Genomic DNA, 19,836 nt, shown 5'->3' with positions numbered 1-19,836 from the left:
CTTATTCCTGGTTGATATTGGAATTTATAATGATATATTTCTGTCACTAGTTTGTTGATAGGTATTGTGTATGCCTTAAATGGCAATACTGGCATTGTGGTATGATTTTCAGCTACTGAGAGTTCTGAGACAGCTTAATGTCACTTAACTTTGTCACTATGTACAAATTATAAAAAGTGTAAATAGCTATAAAACTAGTGCACACAGAATCTTGTGCAGCTGTGCATAGCAACCAATCAACTTCTAGGTTTTAGGCAAGCCATAGACGAGCCGAAAAATGAAAACAGCTCATACGATTGTGCCATCAATTGTTTTGATTTTCTAAAAAAAAGCCCAGAATGTTGGATCAGTCACTTTCGATTGCAGCATGAAAATCATGTGTCGCAGATGGCACACTAATGGTGCGAAAAACGAACGAGTTGATGATTGACCCAAATTTCATTCGTTTTTTGACTCGTCTATGGCCTGACTTGTCAAAACTTAAAGTATTACCACGCCCAGGACCCTATATTCACTCTATCTGGTCTCTCAAAATACACAGAAATGCAATTAGTTTAGTAAATATAAACTGCTAAATACCTTTTCTCATCAGCAGGTACAGTGGGGCAAAAAATTATTTAGTCAGCCACCAATCGTGCAAGTTCTCCTACCTAAAAAGATGAGAGAGGCCTGTAATTGGCATCATAGGTAGACCTTAACTATGAGAGACAAAATGAGAAAAATTATATTTCTATCAGTATCCAGCCGAACACATGTTAAAGCTTGTAGAAGGAGTTTTCATTTTGCTCTAGGAGGATGCAGAACCCCTGATCTCTGTCTGGACAGTGCTGATTGGCCCTGTGATAATCACTTGCACTCTCCAAAGAAGTAAAAACTCTCTAGCAATACACACCAAACTGATTGACTCCACACAATATGTCTTATCAGGAGATAAGAGGGGGGCACTGGAAGAAGGGGAGGATAAGAGAAGACAAGATCAAACAGCCTTTTTTTTATGTACCACAGTGAGTATAACAAGCATTCTTTACTGCATATACAGACTGATTTTACTGTTGTGGGTTTAGTAACACTTTAATTGAACGATCTAAAGTTAGATGCTGTTTGATTACTATGTACAACTGCATCAAATTCTCCAGTTTTAATAAATCCCCTCCAAAGTGTGTCCCAGGCTTTTACAACAGATACAATGTGCCCGATGCTCAGATAGCTATCTATTGATTGCATTAGGATCTAGGTACGTGCAATGGTTTAGCTAGGTGCGGATGACGTACTAGAGGTTTTGTGCATACTCTGGTGAAACGGGGCTTTGGCATTAATATATTCATAGCTATATTTAGTATTTGCAGCTGGGTGATGATGGCATTGAGATATTTTCATAGAATTAGGCCTGTCATTTCCCATTGCTGATCTCACTGTGTGTAATGGGGTAGCCTTGCAGTGAGAAAGACGCCAGTTTTCTCATGTTTGTATTGGCGTAATTTAATAACAAAGATAATGCATGTATAGGTATGTAACAATGGTATCGTTGGGTACTGAAAAGTACAAAGCAGTACTTGGGGGAATATTTAGATAGTATATGTAACAGTAACAATCTTACAATATACACAGATAGAATGGAATATAACAAGTATACACATTTTACTCATTGAACAATCACGGAGACTTAGCACAAAGCTTAGCTTTGCACCTGATTCGGTCCATTGTGTAACAGTATTGCAGAATCTCTGCAAAAGGGTAAAGTGACATGAATTACATCATGCTATGAAATTGCTTACTTGAGCATTTATTTTCAGCTTTCATTTACAACTTGCCAGTGGCATTTATGCAAATAGAATGGGATTCTGGTTTGAACTGAATCATGGATAATGCAGACATACTGCAGGTGTTGCATAAATCATGAAGATACAATGATGGTAATTTTGAAATTTTAAAAAGGTATTAAACAGGGCAGGTAAAGATCATGTGAATGTACATGTTAATGGATAGAGTTGGCAAATCGCCGCAGGCACAGCTTATCTTCTGCTATGGTGTCCTTTACTTGCTACCCTATCCACTAAGGTGTTGCTCTGGTAAGATACTACAGCATTTTGGCTACTGAGGGAGTGGCATCCATAGATACACTATATTGCCAAAAGTGTTGGGATGCCTGCCTTTACACGCACATGAACTTTAATGGCATTCCAGTCTTAGTTCGTAGGGTTAAATATTGAGTTGGCCCACTATTTGCAGCTATAACAGCTTCAACTCTTCTGGGAAGGCTGTCCACAAGGTTTAGGATGGGTGCCTATGGGAATGTTTGAACCTTCTTCCAGAAGCACATTTGTGAGGTCAGCCACTGATGTCGGATGAGAAGGCCTGGCTCGCAGTCTCCGCTCTAATTCATCCCAAAGATGTTCTATCGGGTTGAGGTCAGGACTTTATGCAGGCCAGTCAAGCTCCTCCACCCCAAACTCACTCATCCATATCTTTATGGATCTTGCTTTGTGCACTGGTGCGCAAGGGGCCATCCTCAAACTGTTCCTACACATTTGGGGGCATGAAATTGTCCAAAATGTCTTGGTATACTGACGCCTTAAGAGTTCTCTTTACTGGAACTAAGGGGCCAAGCCCAACCTCTGAAAAACAACCCCACACCATAATCCACCAAACTTTACACTTGGCACAATGCATTCAGGCAAGTACCATTCTCCTGGTAACCGCCAAACCCAGACATTGGATTGCCAGACAGAGAAGCATGATTCGTCACTCTAGAGAACACATCTCCACTGCTCTAGAGTCCAGTGGTGGAGTACTTTACACCACTGCATCCGGCACTTTGCATTGCACTTGGTGATATAAGGCTTGGATGCAGCTGCTCGGCCATGGAAACCCATACCATGAAGCTCTCTACACACTGTCGTTGTGCTAATCTGAAGGCCACACAAAGTTTGGAGGTCTTTAGCAGACAGTTGCCGAGTTCTGCGCACTGCGTTTCACCATGCGCTGACCCCACTCTGTCATTTTACGTGGCCTACAACATAGTGGCTGAGTTGCTGTTGTTCCCAATTTCTTCCACTTTGTTATAATACCACTAACATTTGACCGCGGAATATTTAGTAGCAAGACAATTTCGCGGATTGGACTTATTACACAGATGGCAGCCTATCACGGTACCATGCTTGAATTCACTGAGCTCCTGAGAGCGACCCATTCTTTCACAAATGTTTGTAGAAGCAGTCTGCATGCCTAGGTGCTTGATTATATACACCTGTGGCCATGGAGGTGATTGGAACACCTGAACACAATGATTTGGAGGGGTGTCCCTATACTTTTGGCAGTGAAAGTGTCAGTTGCATTTCCTTGATTATATGGATATTTATTGTCACCTGAATCTGTGTGGATGATTTTGAGGCTGGTAGTGTCTAATGAAACTGGATGGCAAGCAGGTGCTAATAGTAAAGGCTTGGTTTTTGTTACTTGAAGATTGTATATGTTAGCTTCAATTAGTTGACAATGTTTTTACACAGATATTGTGTATAATGTGATACTACAATATATAACTGTGAAATAATACGACATATAAAAAAATCTTAGTTGAAAAGGACTTGATCTAAGACAGGAGTGTTCTACCCATGGTCCACAGTGCCCTCTGATAAGGCTCACGAAGAGGGGCGGACTGACCATTTGGAAACTCGGGCACTGCCCGAGGGCCCAGGGTCAGTAGGGGGCCCCATGAGATGCCCCTGGTACCTTTTTCATAGGCTTTTTTGAGTTTGGGCAAGGACACAGGGGCCCCATGATCCCCTATTGCCCGGGGGCCCCATGAGTTGTCAGTCGGCCCCTGCTCACGACCCCATACTCTGGGATGGCAGACAGGCAAGCCCAGATCATGATCAACGAGTTGCCGACCTGCCATTCCCAAAGCATCAAAGTGCATGGAGCCGACACTGGCAGCAGAGGAAATAAGTGGCCATGGAGGGAGCAGGAGCTGAATAAGCCAATGTTTTCTCTGTAGTGGCGACTCTTGTCCCAGGCCAAGTGATACCAAGTGCACTTAACCTGAGACCTTTCTAGCAGCCTGGAGAGTGAAGCCAACAGAAGCTAGAAGAGTAAAAGATCAGTGTATTAAATATCACATACACTGCACATTTTCAATAGGCATATTAGTACTCATGAAAAAGGATTATTAGGCTGCTTTCACATTGATCCACAGGTGCAGTGCACCTGCTGCTTTCCTGCGAGTTAGCTGCATTGAGCCATAGACTTCTATTATATACTGCTGGTTTGGTGCATTTTCTGAAAGCACACCAAAACTCCCGAATGTAGGAGTTTTGGTGCACTTTCAGAAAGTACATCACACCTGCATGATATAATAGAAGTCTATGGCAAAGTGCAGCTAACCCGCAGGCAAATCATAGGTGTGGGTACACCACATCACATCAGTGTGAAAGCATGTACAACTATGATGAAAACATGTAGTCGTGGACTTTGTGTGGACATATAAAAGAGAAACTGATTACAATAAAAACAACTTTATTATGTATCTATCACACAGCATTAAAAAAAATTGATCTCCACATTAGGGTTCACAACATGCAAAGATTTTGATTAACATTCACATGTGGACTTGATGCATTTCAGGAATTCTTCTTCAGGGGCACATGTGACAGAATCAGTACACTGGAACCTACTTCTAATCTTTAATAGAATAATATCAAGTAGTGTAGACTGGAATTTATAGCATGTGCATGTTGCCCATAGAGGCGCAAATGAGTAGACCAATTTGAAGCCACTCTCAAGTGGGAAATTCAGGTACATTCAGTAAACAGCCAATGGTCTCATATACATAACACTAACTAGAAGGACCACCTTCCCAATGGGGAACCATCCAGACCCAATGTAAGTAAATCACCATAAAGACAGCATTGTAGTCAAGGTAGTAGAGGCACATACTGTATTCCAAAGAGGCCTGCATAGTTGTACAGGATTTTCTTGGATGTGGACCGTTAGCACACACAGTCTGGGTTTCTCTCCTGCTATAGATCATTGCGTAAGAAGCCTTTTAGGGGGCTTTGGACAGTAAGGACTTATTTACTTTTGCAGTTTGGAGGGTAGTAAAACCCCATAGTTGAAAAGTGTTTATTGCCACCCCCCTTAACCACTGGTCATTGGTGTAGCATCAGGGGTCACCACCACACTCCATGCTCCAGGGGGCCTGTGCAGCCTCCCTGCCACAGTCTGTTTTACACTTGGAAAGTGGGGGTGGCATGTACATGAACCCTCTTCATTTTCCTCCTGCAACTGCTGAAAGCTGACTTCTCCATCTCTCCCTTCTGCCGGCATTTATGGCTGCAGGAGCAAAATGTTCATTATGCTATGCAAATTAAAACATTTGAGATTCTGAACCATTTCATTTCATTGTGGCCTGCAACCAGTTACCAAACCACCTTATGTAAGAGGTTAAGTGTAAATTATACATGGCTTTTCACCTCTTCCCTACCGTGCTATAGCCGAAAGACGGCAACAGTGTGGTTGTCTAGTTCTGGGACTACGTCCATGGACATCATTCCAGAACACGCCACCTGCGCACCCCCAGCGGCACACACCAGGCGCTGACGGTGATTGCTGTGTCCTACAGACACAGCTGATCACGTCATATGGTAAACGGCCAATCACAGCGGCCTTTTACCACGTGATAAGCTGTGTCCAATGACACAGTAGATCACCAAGTAAATCAGTTGCCGGTTATCGGCTGCACTTTCCTCACACTGTCACAGCATGAGGAAAGTACTGCCGATAACCGAGAATTGTAAGAGAAGTGATTGGCATTGATCATCAGGGAACTGATGATCAGTGCCCAGCAGTGCCATCCACCTGTGCCACCCATCAGTGCTGCCCACCTGTGCCCTGCAGTGCCACCCACCTGTGCCCATCAGTGCCACCCACCTCTGCCCTGCAGTGCCACCCACCTGTGCCCAGCAGTGCCACTCACCTGTGCCCAGCAGTGCCTAGCAGTGCCACCCACCTGTGCCCAGCAGTGCCACCCATCAGTGCTGCCCAGCAGTGTCACCCATCAGTGCTGCCCAGCAGTGTCACCCATTAGTGCTGCCCATCAGTGCCGCCCATCAGTGCTGCCCATCAGTGCCGCCTATCAATGCCGCCTATTAGTGCCTCCTATCAGTGCCTCCTATCCAGGGGCGGACTGACAACTCATGGGGCCCCTGTATCCTTGCCCCCCCCCCCTACTGACCCCATGCCCTCGGGCAGTGTCCGAGTTTCCAAATGGTCAGTCCGCCCCTGCTCCTATCAGTGCCCATCAGTGCTGTCTATCCTAGCCACCTCATCAGTGCCCATCAGTGCTGCCTATCCGTGCCACCTCATCAGTGCTGCCTATCAGTGCAGCCTCATCAATGCACATCAGTGAAGGAGAAAATTACCTGTTTGCAAAATTTTAGAATAGAAACAAAGAAAACCTTTTTTTTTTTTCAAATTATTTGCTCTTTTTTTGTTTTTAAAAAAATAAAACACCCATTGGTGATTAAATACCACAAAAATAAAGCTCTATTTGTGTGAAAAATAAATTATAAATATTTCATATGGGTACATTGTTGCATGACCGCGCAATTTTCATTCAAAGTGCGGCAGCACTGAAAGCTGAAAATTGACCTGTGCAGGAAGGGGTTATAAGTGCCCGGTAGGCAAGTGGTTAAAATCTTGTTATTTCTATTCTGCTGGTTATCAGCCTCCAGTGCTGTGTGTAATGTGTGTATATATCCTATCAAAGATTACAGAATTACAGACAGAATACTGTAGGGTAAAATGATAAAGGTTTTTTCCATCATTCAGGTGTATTTAATATACTAGTGTTAAGTCTAGTGGTGCGTTCTAATTGTGACCAACAGGATTTAATATTTGTTTTATGCATGAAAAGCAGTCATACCAATGGAAGATGATGGTTGATTAGTTGTAATGGGCTACTGCGCTTTGCAGGGTGCTCTTTCCCTTATCATAAAGCCAAAACACACTAAGCTCCCATTGCGTTTATTAACATTAAAAAGCATGTTAATGAACTGAGGGAGCAATAAAAGCAAGTCTACATAGAGATGCCGATGACATGCATAGACTATATCATATCTGAAAGAACACATTCATACACAGCAAGACATACATAACAAGATAACAGCAAGCATTTAATTAGATATTTATGTATGCTCCAGTTAGAGCTTCCAACAAAACTTCTTATGGTACAGCTGGTTTGAGGTAGATTGAGTTGGTTGAGAGGCTCTCCAGATGGAACCCTCTTGGAAATTGTAAACAGTAAGTACCAATTTGCTTAATGTAGGTACAAAATGAAGGCCAAGAAATCCAGGAATACTACAACATGGGAACATGATTAAGATCAACCTTGCATGCGAGCTGGAAGGCTGATAGAATTTTGTATGCATACCGGGGCTAATAATGTATAGGAAGGGTTTTTGAAAATGGTTCTAAAATTGGTAATTCTTGATATTTTCATTATTGGGTTCCTGAGTTCATAACTTCTGCTTTATGCTAAATTACTAGGGAAAGATTTGATCTCTCAAACCATGAATAACAATGTGTTGGATACTTGGTTAGTGATCAGTACATGAGTGTAAACAGCTATGTCAAAGTACCCACAGATATTACATAATTGACATGTGATACTTATGATTTTGTCAGGATAGGGGTTAAGATCGCTGTATCTATGAGCACATTTAAAGTGATTGTAAACCCTGACCTTGTAAAACAACCCATTTAGTTTAAAACAGAAATGAAAGGCAAAACATGTCTATAGATATAAAAACATTATACATACCATTGTTCCTTTTTTTTTTTATAAATTATCACATACCCTCTGTTTTCAGCTACATAACAGCTAGGGGAGGAAAAACAGCAGAACACTGAACTTCCCAGTGAATGGCTGTGCAGGGGAAGGGGTGTCAGGACAAGTCTGATCATTGGAAGAGAGCACAGTGGGGTTTATTTACGAAAGCTGGTTCGCTCAGAATCTCGTGCACTTCTGCATGGAAACCAATCAGCTTCCAAGTATTATTGCTAAAGCTTAATTGAACAAACTGAGTTTAGAAGCTGACTGCCTACCATGCACAGCCACACGATGTTCTGAGTGAACCAGCTTTAGTAAATCCCCCCACTGAGTTCCCAACACAGCTAGAGAACTGACCATGCTGTGCTCTCATGCCCAGTGTGATCAGTTTTTGCTAAGAAAGCAGGGGGACTGGCAGGAACACCAGGGATTTCACACAAAGGAAGCAATACAAAGAGAACAGGATACGTTTTCATACAAGTACATGGTCCAGCAGGCACATATCAGGAATAAGAAATATTGGAATGACATGTTCTTTAAATCTCTACAGGTACACATGGCCTCATGGGAAAAGTTGTTCATCTTGGCTGGATCTGTTGAGTGATAATAATGTATGTCTACATGACACAGGTGTAAATGTCTGTGCATCAACCTGTCAAACACAAAGACCATTTGGCTAGGATATACACTATATTGCCAAAAGTATTGGGACGCCTGCCTTTACACACACATGAACAAGTGCTTATGGATATTTTCCATTTAACAACACAAACTAGACCTGATTGCAGCAGTCTTCCAATTCTGTAAAATTGTCACAAAAAAATAAATTTAAAAAACAGATGACCCGCGCACGGTCATAAACATGTGCATATTGTAGACATGTCATAAACCAGTCCCATAATTAGTGTAAAAGAAAAAGTGCTCGTGCTTGTGTTCAACTTGTATTCAATATCCTGATTGGTGCTCCATTGTGCTCAACAAAAATGCCCTACATGGAATAACACTCACCCTCATTCCATGACCATCTATCTCTAGAGTTGTCATTCACGCTTTTCGGGACAATCCCAGTAAGCCAATGGTCCTCGGATCCTTTAGCCTGTGATCATCTATTCTTAAAGCAGTCCATGACATATAAGGAACAATTTTCAAAAACGCCCGCTGTCTCCACAGCTCCGCAGGCAGCAAAGAAATGTGTCACCATATATGAAGAAAAAGAAGGGGACATTCCATAGTGTAAAATTGCTTGGTACCTTTATTGGGGGTAATTATATGAATATGCACTTACAAGAAAAGTGCCTATAGCCCGGCACCTGGTGTACTCAGCCTTGTTGTAAGTCAAAGATGGAAGCCACTGACCTTATCGCTTCTCGGAGCAGCATGCATTCCACAGGGCAGATGTGACATTGGCGGAAATATTAATAAAAATACACTAAATGGACCTTTACTAGTGCCTCCTAGGGGACATCTCCTACAAGGGAGGCACCTCAAATAATATATTGTGTTGACTATATTATTTGAGGTGCGTCCCTTGTAGGAGATGTCCCCTAGGAGGCACTAGTAATGGTCCATTTAGTGTATTTTTATTAATATTTTCATTGTTTACTTATGAGATAGGAAAATTAAATTTAGTAATAAGTATACTACCTAGTACATTTTAATATTGCATGTGGATACCTTCCTTATTTGAGGTGCTTCCCCTTTAAGGGGTCATCACCTAGGATATACCAGGGAAGATTCACTTAGTTTTATCGTTTATTATTTATGAGCAAGATCAAATGTATGTTAGTAATGAAGAGTTTGCAGCCCGGTTTGTTGTAACACTGAATGTACTCAGCAATGTTGCAATTGATTTCCACCAATTAACTATCTGGCTCAAGGGTATAAATATCATTACCAAAATGGCAGATCTTGCACTTCCTGAAGACGATCTTTGATTGAAACGCGTTGAGTTTTGATGATGCAACTTCCGCTGACGTCACATCTGCCCTGTGGAACGCACACTGCCCCGAGAAGCGATCAGGTCAGCGGCTTCCATCTCTGACTTACAACAAGGCTGAGTACACCAGGTGCCGGGCTATAGGCACTTTTCTTGTAAGTGCATATTCATATAATTACCCCCGATAAAGATACCAAGCAATTTTACACTATGGGATGTCCCCTTCTTTTTCTTCATATATAGGGGACACATTTCTTTGCTGCTTGCTGAGCTGTGGAGACAGCAGGCATTTTTGGAAATTGTTTCTTATATGTTACAGACCGCCTTAAGGATAGATGATCACAGGCTAAAGGATACGGGAACCATTGGCTTACTGGGATTGTTCCGAAAAGCGTGAATGACAACTCTAGAGATAGATGGTAATAGAATGAGGGTGAGTGTTAGCCCGTGTGGGGCACTTTTGTTGAGCACAATGGAGCATTAAGCAAGATATTGGACACAAGTTGAACACAAGCACGAGCACTTTCTTTTACACTAATTATGGGACTGGTTTGTGATATGTAAAAAATATGCACATGTCTATGACCATGCACGGTTCATCTGTTTTTTAATTTTGCACACACATGAACTTTAATGGCATCCCAGTTTTAGTCTGTAGGGTTCAATATTGAGTTGGCCCACCCTTTACAGCTATAACAGCTTCAACTCTTCTGGGAAGGCTGTCCACAAGGTTTAGGAGTGTGTCTATAGGAATGTTTGACCATTCTTCCAGAAGCGCATTTGTGAGGCCAGGCACTGATGTTGGATGAGAAGGCCTGGCTTGCAGTCTCCACGTCTAATTCATCCCAAAGGTCTTCTATTGGGATGAAGTCAGGACTCTGTGCAGGCCAGTCAAGTTCCTCCACCCCAAACTTGCTCATCCATGTCTTTATGGGCCTTGCTTTGTGCACTGGTGCGCAGTCATGTTGGAACAGGAAGGGGCCATCCCCAAACTGTTCTTACAAAGTTGGGAGCATGAAATTGGCCAAAATGTCTTGGTATGCTGACGCCTTAAGAGTTCCCTTCACTGGAAGTAGGGGGCCAAGCCCAACCCCTGGAAAACAACCCCACACCATAATCCCCCCTCCACCAAACTTTACACTTGGCACAATGCAGTCAGGAAAGTGCCGTTCTCCTGACAAAACCAGACACACTGCCAGACAGAGAAGCATGACTGGTCACTCCAGAGAACATATTTCCACTGCTCTAGAGACTTGCTTTACACCACTGCATCCGACGCTTTGCATTGCACTTGGTGATGTAAGGCTTGGATACAGCTGCTTGGCCATGGAAAACCATAGAAGCAGTCTGCATGTTTTTATACACCTGTGGCCATGGAGGTGATTGGAACACCTGAATCCATTGATTTGGAGGGGCGTCCCAATACTTTTTGCAATATATTGTATAAAACATCTGACTACTATCTATGATCTAGCATACAGTATAGTATTTATTTTAAGCTGAACTCCAGGCAAAATACATTTTGTAAGTATACTTTTGTGTATTTTGGAATCTTTTGTGTATTTCTTCCTGATTCTTCCGCATTAAATGACTCCACTTTGCCTCCGTGCATGAGTTTCCTGTCTTATAAGACCTCTCACTGCAGCTTTCTTTCCCTGTTCAGGGTAACTGGTCTTGTATTCACCCCCACCTTTCCCACCTTTCTGTTCTGAGCACAATGATTATATCATTGCTACTTTTAAAAGATAATATCTGAGTTTGAAAGGGCATTTGATGCACACAAAGTGGAATTATTTTCTTTATAGCTATTGTGCAATCTAATTAAATGTGAACTTAGCTTTAAAATGTATGTTGTCCAAACATTTCATACTCCTGATATGTGTCTGTGTTACTATGTACTTGTATGAAAAAGTATCCTGTTCCCTTTGCATTGCTTCCTTTGTGTGAAATCCCTGCCAGTCACCCTGCTTTACTATTTCAAACTGACCATGTCAGGCATGGAAGCACATGCTTTACAGTATGATCAATTTTCATCTTTGCATTCTACTTGGAAGCACTGCTTGTCAATCTTCAAATGGTCAGGCTTGTGCTGACATCCCCCACTCCACAGCTAATTACTGGGAAGATCAGTGTACTGCTGTTTCTCTGCCTACTACTGACACACCACCTGCAATCTTCACCCCCATCTCTCTAAGCCCCTTATGCAGCTGCGAAAAAGAAGTGAATCACTTATAAAACAAGAAAATTGTAGTTATAAGGCTTTTAATACATAAATACTGTATATAATATACACTGAAGTTTTGCCTTGCATTCTTATTTAAATTGAATGGGTTGTTTACAAGATAAAGGTTCACATAAACTATAAGTGATCATATCTATTCCCGAAGCATATCAGCCTCCCACAGCTATTTTAACCACTTGCCTACTGGGCACTTTTAGCTCCTTCCTGCCCTGGCCAATTTTCATTCAAAGATTGCTGACGCACTTTGAGTGACAATTGCGCGATCATGCAACATTGTACCCATATGACTTTTTTATCATTGTTTCACACAAATAGAGCTTTCTTTTGGTGGTATTTAATCACCACTGGATTTTAACATTTTTTAAAAATTTTTAACATTTTTATTATTTTACACTATAAACGAAAAAAGACCACCAATTTTGAAAAAAAAAAAGTTTTTCTTTGTTTCTATTATAAGATTTTACAAACAAGTAATTTTTCTCCTTCACTGATGTGTATTGATGAGGCTGCACTGATAGGCAGCACTGATGGGCGCTGACAGGCACCACTGATGGGCACTGATAAGCAGCACTGATGGGCACCGATAGGCTGAACTGATGAAGCGGCACTAATGGGGAAGCACTGGTGGGCATTGATAAGGAGGCACTGATGAGTCTCCACTTATATGCGGCAATGATGGGCACTAATAGGCAGCACTGAAGGGCACTGACTGGCAGCATGGACTGACGGCACTGACTGGTGGCACTGGCAGGCACAGAATGCCAACACTGCTGGGCACTGATGGACAGCACTGTTAGGCACTAATGGGCAGCACTGCTGGGCACTGATGGCCAGCACTGTTGGGCACAGATGGGCAGCACTGTTGGGCACTTTTGCGGCTGCACTGAATATCAGTGCAGATGTCTCCTTTCACAGTTGACGGTTATCGGCAGTACTTTCCTCACACTGTGACTGGCAAGTGTATTTACTTGGTGATTGGATAGAGCTAAGCAAGTGGTAAAAGGCCGCTGTGATTGGCTTTTTACCATGTCATGTGATGCCCAAAGGACACTGGGGGCGCACGGGGGGCGTGTCCTGGGAGGACGTCATATGACGCCTACCCAGATCTGGATGGCTGTGCTGTACACTCTCCCATTCTACAACTTGTGCCACGTAAATAGTACTGTTACGAATATGCTGATTTTGACTTTACTAAAAAGTCATAGTTCAGCTCAGCTCTTATCTCCATAATAAGCCATTCCCCTTATCATCTGAGCTTAGTACACATGATCAGAAATTCGTATGCAAAATACCGCTTTGAAAGCGGTTGTATGATAATCTGATCATTAGTACACAGCTTTCATCCGAAATTATTTGAAGGGACAAGCGCAAAAATGTTATATTTTAATTTGATACCAGATCTTACGATTTTCATTTAATCGGCACAGTTTTCGTCGGAAAATACAATACAAATACATTACATCACTTCTGAATTTTCTTTCTGTCTTACAAGAATTTAGCAAGACTTTAGTAACCTCTTCACTTTTAATATTGGACTAGCATGCAAAAAAAAAACCAGACGATCATTCATCCATATCCTCATCATGTGTATGGGGCTTAACCAGGGGCGGACTGACCATTTGGAAACTTGGAGGGCCCGGGGTCAGTAGGGGGCCCCATGAGATGCCCCTGGTACCTTTTTCATAGGCTTTTTTGAGTTTGGGCAAGGACACAGGGGCCCCATGATCCCCTATTGCCCGGGGGCCCCATGAGTTGTCAGTCCACCCCTGGGCTTAACTGTCACAGGAAGGACACAGATGTCTTTGTAAATGATAGCCTAGCTTCACCTTCACTTTGCTGAGGGGGAGACAAGATGGCAGCACTCTATGGGGGGATAACAGGGTTTCTGTAATAGACCTGAGTTGAGTTTTCTTTACTGATTATTCAGTGGTGAGATGTTTATAAGTTAAGCTGGGAATACACTAGTAGAATTTCAAACAAAAATTCGTACAAAATTTCTTAGATCTTTGTATGAAAATTTTCAGTACAACTGGCAGTTGTTTGAAAGTAGTTTGAGATTTCATTTGCTTTTAACATTTAGTTTTCAAATGAATGGACTATACCAAATGAAAACCACATACACTGTTAGAAATTCGCACAGTCGAGAAAAAAATCCCATCCTACTCCTTCGAATTTTATCGTCACTGCAGTCGAAAAGAAACATTGATTTGACCCTACTTAAGTTGGCCATAGATGAGTAGAAAAACAAATGAAAGTTTGAAAAAAAAAATCCAAACATTCTTTTGAACTAACATTTAATCACCCAATCATTGTATTGGACATTTTCTGTTGAATTCCAACATTTTCCAATCATTTTCAACATTAAACATCTTTTTTTCTGATCGCTTTCTACTAATACCCCTACTGCTCACGCACATTTCACGTGCATTTTTTTTTTGTTCGATTGAACTACAAACAATTAGAAAATTGTTTATTCAAAAAATGTTCCAACATGTTCATTTTTGATCCTATAACAGGAATTGACTGTCTCATCAAGCACACTAACCATATAAAAATCGAACAGTTGGTCTACTGACTTGAATTTTCTTTTGATTTTTCTTTGTATGACCAGCTTAGTCATTAGAAAAATGAGCAAACATTCTTCCAATGAAAAATGTTGAACAAAATTCTAATAGTGTATTCCCAGCTTTTTTTTGTATTTAACAGCAGTTTTTGTAAGCACCGTTAAAGCAAAGGTTTGCCTTAAAAACCTAATTCCAGGATTCACAATTAGAAATAGCCAGGTTCGCTCCTGCTCTATCAGCCCTTTCTGTTTTTAATATTTATGCCTTTCTATTCACCTTGAAACTGGCTATACACTAGAAGAAATTTGTTAAATTTTTCATTTTCAGAACGTTCGATTTTCTAAAGGTTAGTGGAGTCAAATCAACATCTGTTGTCAACCGTAGTGATGAGAAAATCCAAAGGACCAGCATGGAAATTTTTTTTTGACTGAAATTCTAACTTTACCGCAGTTTTTATTCAGGAAAAATTATACACATTGTAATGAAATGTTTAATATTTCTGGGACCCCATACAAATAGCAGGCCTGGAGAAACATAAAAGGGTTTTTTAACATAATTGGATGACTCAATGATGGCAAGAAAGAATGTTCTGACAAACGATCTTCAGTACAAAGGTTTGAATAAAATTATACAGGTGTATGGCCAGTTTTGGCCATTCTCTAATTCAGTGCTGTCCTGAGGATAGAAAATGAACATGAGGTGTGGCCTGACTACTAGCGCACAGAGGAAGTGTGTTGATGACATTGGGAGATGTCTGAGCCAGCACCTAGACCAGTCTTTCTCAACCTTTTCAACACAGAAGAACCTTTGAAATAACATTGGGAAGAAATAGCTAAAAAGATCAATGGTGTTAGTGGGAAATTATCTGAGAGGCAGACTTTGATCATTTCTCAAGGAACCCCTAGCAACTTCTGGAGGAACCCTAAGGTTTCATGGGACCCTGATTGAGGAACCCTGGCCTAGGCAATTACATACATAGCTGTCAAGGGTTCTACATAAAGTGCCACAGCACTCCACATAAGATAATTCACATTAACCAAATTGATTATTCTTAAAGCGGAGCTCCACCGAAAAGGGCAAGTTCTGCTTTAAACACTGGTCCCGCGCTCCCCATTAAGAATTGGCACCTTTGGGGAGCGGGTACCCGAAACTGACAGGTACCAGCTCCCGCTTACGCTGCAATCGCCTAGGCGATCGGAAGCGGAAGTAATCCTCCTACCCTCCCTCCCTGTAGTCCTCTGGGATACATGACAAGTCCCAAAAGACTATGGGGCCATTCAGGAGGCGCAGCAGTAGTGCATGCGCAGTGGGCACCCGGCTGTGAAGCTGCAAGCTGTCACAGCTGGATGCCCACACTAAAGATGCCATCGCCTGGATCACCAGAGGGCTGGTGAAACGGGCTGCGGGGAGGATACTGCGGGATCGTGGGACAGGTGAGTGGCTGTTTTTTAAAAGTCAGCAGCTACACTTTTTGTAGCTGCTGACTTTAATTTTTTTATACTGTGAGTGGAACTCCGCTTTAACTAGTTTTAGACTACCATATGCACAAAAGGGGGGATTTACTAAAACTGGAGGGTGCAAAATCTGGTGCAGCTCTGCTTAGAAACCAATCAGCTTCCAGGTTTTATTGTTAAAGCTTAATTGAAAAAGCTGAAGTTAGAAGCTGATTGGCTACCATGCAAAGCCGCACCAGATTCTGAGTGCTCCAGCTTTAGTAAATCCCCCCAAAGTTTCTTAATGTGCGAACTACTATGTTAAGCAGAACGTTGTGTAGGATTACTAATAATTTTACTGAAGAAAGAATATCCAGTCTATCCGCATCTATATTTGTGATTGTACAATTTACAATCTTATATTTAAAATTGTTTTGTTGTACTCCAGATGTGATTTTCTGTACAGAACAAACAAGATATTCTGATTTACAGAATCAGATTTGATCTCTTTGTAGATCATTTAAACTGCATGTTTTTATATATTACAAAATATATGAAAAATATTTTTAAAAATATATATTTTTTAAATATATTCTTCAGATTTTTTTTAACATATAAAAAAGTCATTTTAACATATATTTTTGACATATATTTGTGAATGCATTCCAAAAATGTAGATTTGTATTTTTAAAAATATTTTTCATTTATTTTGTAATAAAAATGCATTTCAACATACAGTATACATTGAAATATATTTTGAAATATACTGAATATGGTCAAAATTGTAGTATTTCAAATATATTTCAATATATTTGGGAAGAATATTTTTTAAATATATTTTTCTTCCATATGGGACATAAAGAGTGTGGTCAAATGGAAGTTAACAATTACAATTGAGTACAATTCGCCCCCTCCCCAACATATACTCAACCCCCATGCTTTTTCTTGTGTCAAGGGATCAATAGGCTATCGGCCAAATAATTCTATTTTGATGTATTCTTTTGTCCCTGTGATGCTTTGCTAAGGGTGTAGGAGGACGTAATTGGTGCCCCATAGTCACCACAACTGTTGTTTAGTAATGGCAAATTCACAAGTATCTACAGGAAGCCTTAAGCAGCAGGGCCAAATGATAATAATATTGTGGATGAATAACAGTACAAATGTTGGATGGGACATGCAATTATGCTAACAGAGACAGATTGGCAGACCAATGTGGGAAACATGCGTACTGGTAAAGTTCTAGGATGAGGATGGGATCTAAATGAGCTTCTAGCTTCTACGTTGAGTTTATGCATATTTTTTTCGGCGTACCTTGCTCTCGGGGAGTCCACACCCTCCACTGCTGCTGGTCACGGGTGGCCTCTGCTCTGAATTTTGTGGATCAATTTCTGTTATTTCCGTCATGTTGTCCGTGGAGTTCAGCAAACACTTCGGTGACGTCAAAAAAAGCGTTTCAGGTTGAAAGATGTGAAATGTGCTACTGTTATCTACAGACTGAGTCGGATACCGTGCAGAGTGTTACTCTATGGAAGCGCGGTGTGCAGCGTCACCTGCTGTGGTATTCAGTGCGTTGATCTCATTCCTCTTGACTTGTCCTGGGTTTGTTCTGGCACTGGTTCTTTAATCAGCAATAGGAGCGTGCTCTGAGGATCTCCTGTTAGGCTGGGTGACGATTGAGGAGCGTTTTTTTTTTTTTTTTCCGAACACAAATCCTTTAAGTTTCTCTGACTCTTGTCTATGCTGTACACCTGGTGAAATCTTCAGCACTCTCTTTGCCTGACAATGGTTTCTTGACTGCTGCACCTTGGGGGTCCTGTCCCACGCTCTGAATTGCAGGACCTGACCTGATGGACAGCAGAACCCTGTTATAATCTCAGTGCAGTGCCTCTTCAGATTGCACCAGTCCTGCCTAAATGTCAGCACTCTAGCTGCGTGTCTCCTCTGTGTGTGATTACACAGTGGTCTGGAATAGCTGCAGTCTGTCTAATCCCCAGAACTGTCTTCTGTTCTACTCTTTATGTTGCCTCCACTGCAATCTCTCCCTCCCATCCCTACTCCCCCCACCTCTCTGCTGCAGACTCTGTATCTCTCCTCTGTTCTCACTGCTGCAGTCTGTCTATCCTGTTCTCTGTCATTGAGGCAAATGCCTCTCTTTCCCTCTGTCGCCTCTTTTCCCACTTCACTACTGTCTCTGTTAATATAGTGATGGCATTCCTTTTTCCGCACACTATTGCAATTTCCTACTCTGACTGTCACTCTGTGTTTTGTCATTCACTGCCACTCAGTTATTCTTTGTGTCCCTGGTTCCTTCTTATCCTTCACCCCCTCCCCTGCCTTGCGTTTTCTGTATTATCCCTCTAATCCTGCCTGCTCCTATATTTCTATAGCTCACAGCCTCATTGTCTGTCCCCAGCAAGCCCCCCACCTATGTTTGCTCCAAGGCTCCCAGTGCTTGTCCTCCATATGTCCCACCCATAACATTCTTCCTCTTCCTTTCATATGCTAATTTTTCTACCACACCTTTTATTGTGATTGGCTCCAAAATGAGGGCAGGGTTTAGCATCAATAGGAATATTTTAATGAGGCAAGTTTCCCTTGGCAGAATAAAGTGTAACAGAAATACGGCAGGGTGTCCATCAACCAATCATCCTAGGCTGATTCCTGCACATGCGGGAATTTCTGATTGTACCCTGAAAGCCCCACTTATAGAGATTTTAAAATACCGTCCTTTGGCGCCATTCCGCATGTGTGTACAATTTTAAAGTGTGACATGTTGGGTATCTATTTACTCAGCATAACATCGTCTTTTATATTTTAACAAAAAAGTGGGTATTATATTGTAATTGTGTGCATTAATATTCTTTAAAGTATACTTTTTTTTTTTAAATTGCATTCGAAAAACCGCATCTACATCAACCAATCATCCTAGGCTGATTCCTGCACATGCGGGAATTTATGATTGTACCCTGAAAGCCTCACTTATAGAGATTTTAAAATAGCGTCCCTTGGCACCATTCCGCAAGTGTGTAAAATTTTAAAGTCTGACATGTTGGGTATCTATTTACTCAGCATAACATCGTCTTTTATTTTGTAACAAAAAAGTGGGTATTATATTGTAATTGTGTGGATTAATATTCTTTAAAGTATACTTTTTTTTTTAAATTGCATTCGAAAAACCGCATCTACATCAACCAATTATCCTAGGCTGATTCCTGCACATGCGGGAATTTCTGATTGTACCCTGAAAGCCTCACTTATGGAGATTTAAAAATAGCGTCCCTTGGCACCATTCCGCATGTGTGTGCAATTTTAAAGTGTGACATGTTGGGTATCTATTTACTCAGCATAACATCGTCTTTTATATTGTAACAAAAAAGTGGGTATTATATTGTAATTGTGTGCATTAATATTCTTTAAAGTATACTTTTTTTTTAAATTGCATTCGAAAAACCGCATCTATATCAACCAATCATCCTAGGCTGATTCCTGCACATGCGGGAATTTCTGGTTGTACCCTGAAAGCGTCACCTATAGAGATGTTTAAATAGTGTCATTTGGCACCATTCCACAAGTGTGTACAATTTTAAAGTGTGACATGTTGGGTATCTATTTACTCAGCATAACATCGTCTTTTATATTTTAACAAAGTAGTATTTAGTATATTGTAATTGTGTGCATTAAAATTTTTTTAAAGTATACTTTTTTAAAAAATTGCATTCGAAAAGTTCCTTCTACATCGATCAATCATCCTAGGCTGATTCCTGCACATGCGTGAATTTCTGCCTGTACCCTGAAAGCGTCACCTATAGAGATTTTGAAATGGCGTAGTTTGGCAC

General features: G+C 41.3%; 1 protein-coding gene across 1 annotated transcript in view; it reads right to left on the bottom strand.

The window, feature by feature from the left end:
* STAC2 (SH3 and cysteine rich domain 2) overlaps window positions 1-18,480 on the bottom strand; it is a 138,042-nt gene extending 119,562 nt beyond the window's left edge. The window contains exon 1 of the mRNA XM_089654874.1: window positions 17,312-18,480. Within this exon, the coding sequence (XP_089511000.1) occupies window positions 17,312-17,404 (93 nt within the window). The 5' untranslated portion in view covers window positions 17,405-18,480. The remainder of the gene's footprint in view (window positions 1-17,311) is intronic.
* Between the last annotated feature and the right edge of the window lie 1,356 nt (window positions 18,481-19,836).

The sequence above is a fragment of the Staurois parvus genome, unplaced genomic scaffold (genome assembly GCF_062004578.1).
Source record: "Staurois parvus isolate SC_StPar_1 unplaced genomic scaffold, SC_StPar_1.0 ptg000813l, whole genome shotgun sequence".
NCBI classification, from domain to species: Eukaryota; Metazoa; Chordata; class Amphibia; order Anura; family Ranidae; genus Staurois; species Staurois parvus.
Note: the sequence above shows the minus strand (reverse complement) of the source record. Positions and strands in the feature narration are given on the sequence as shown.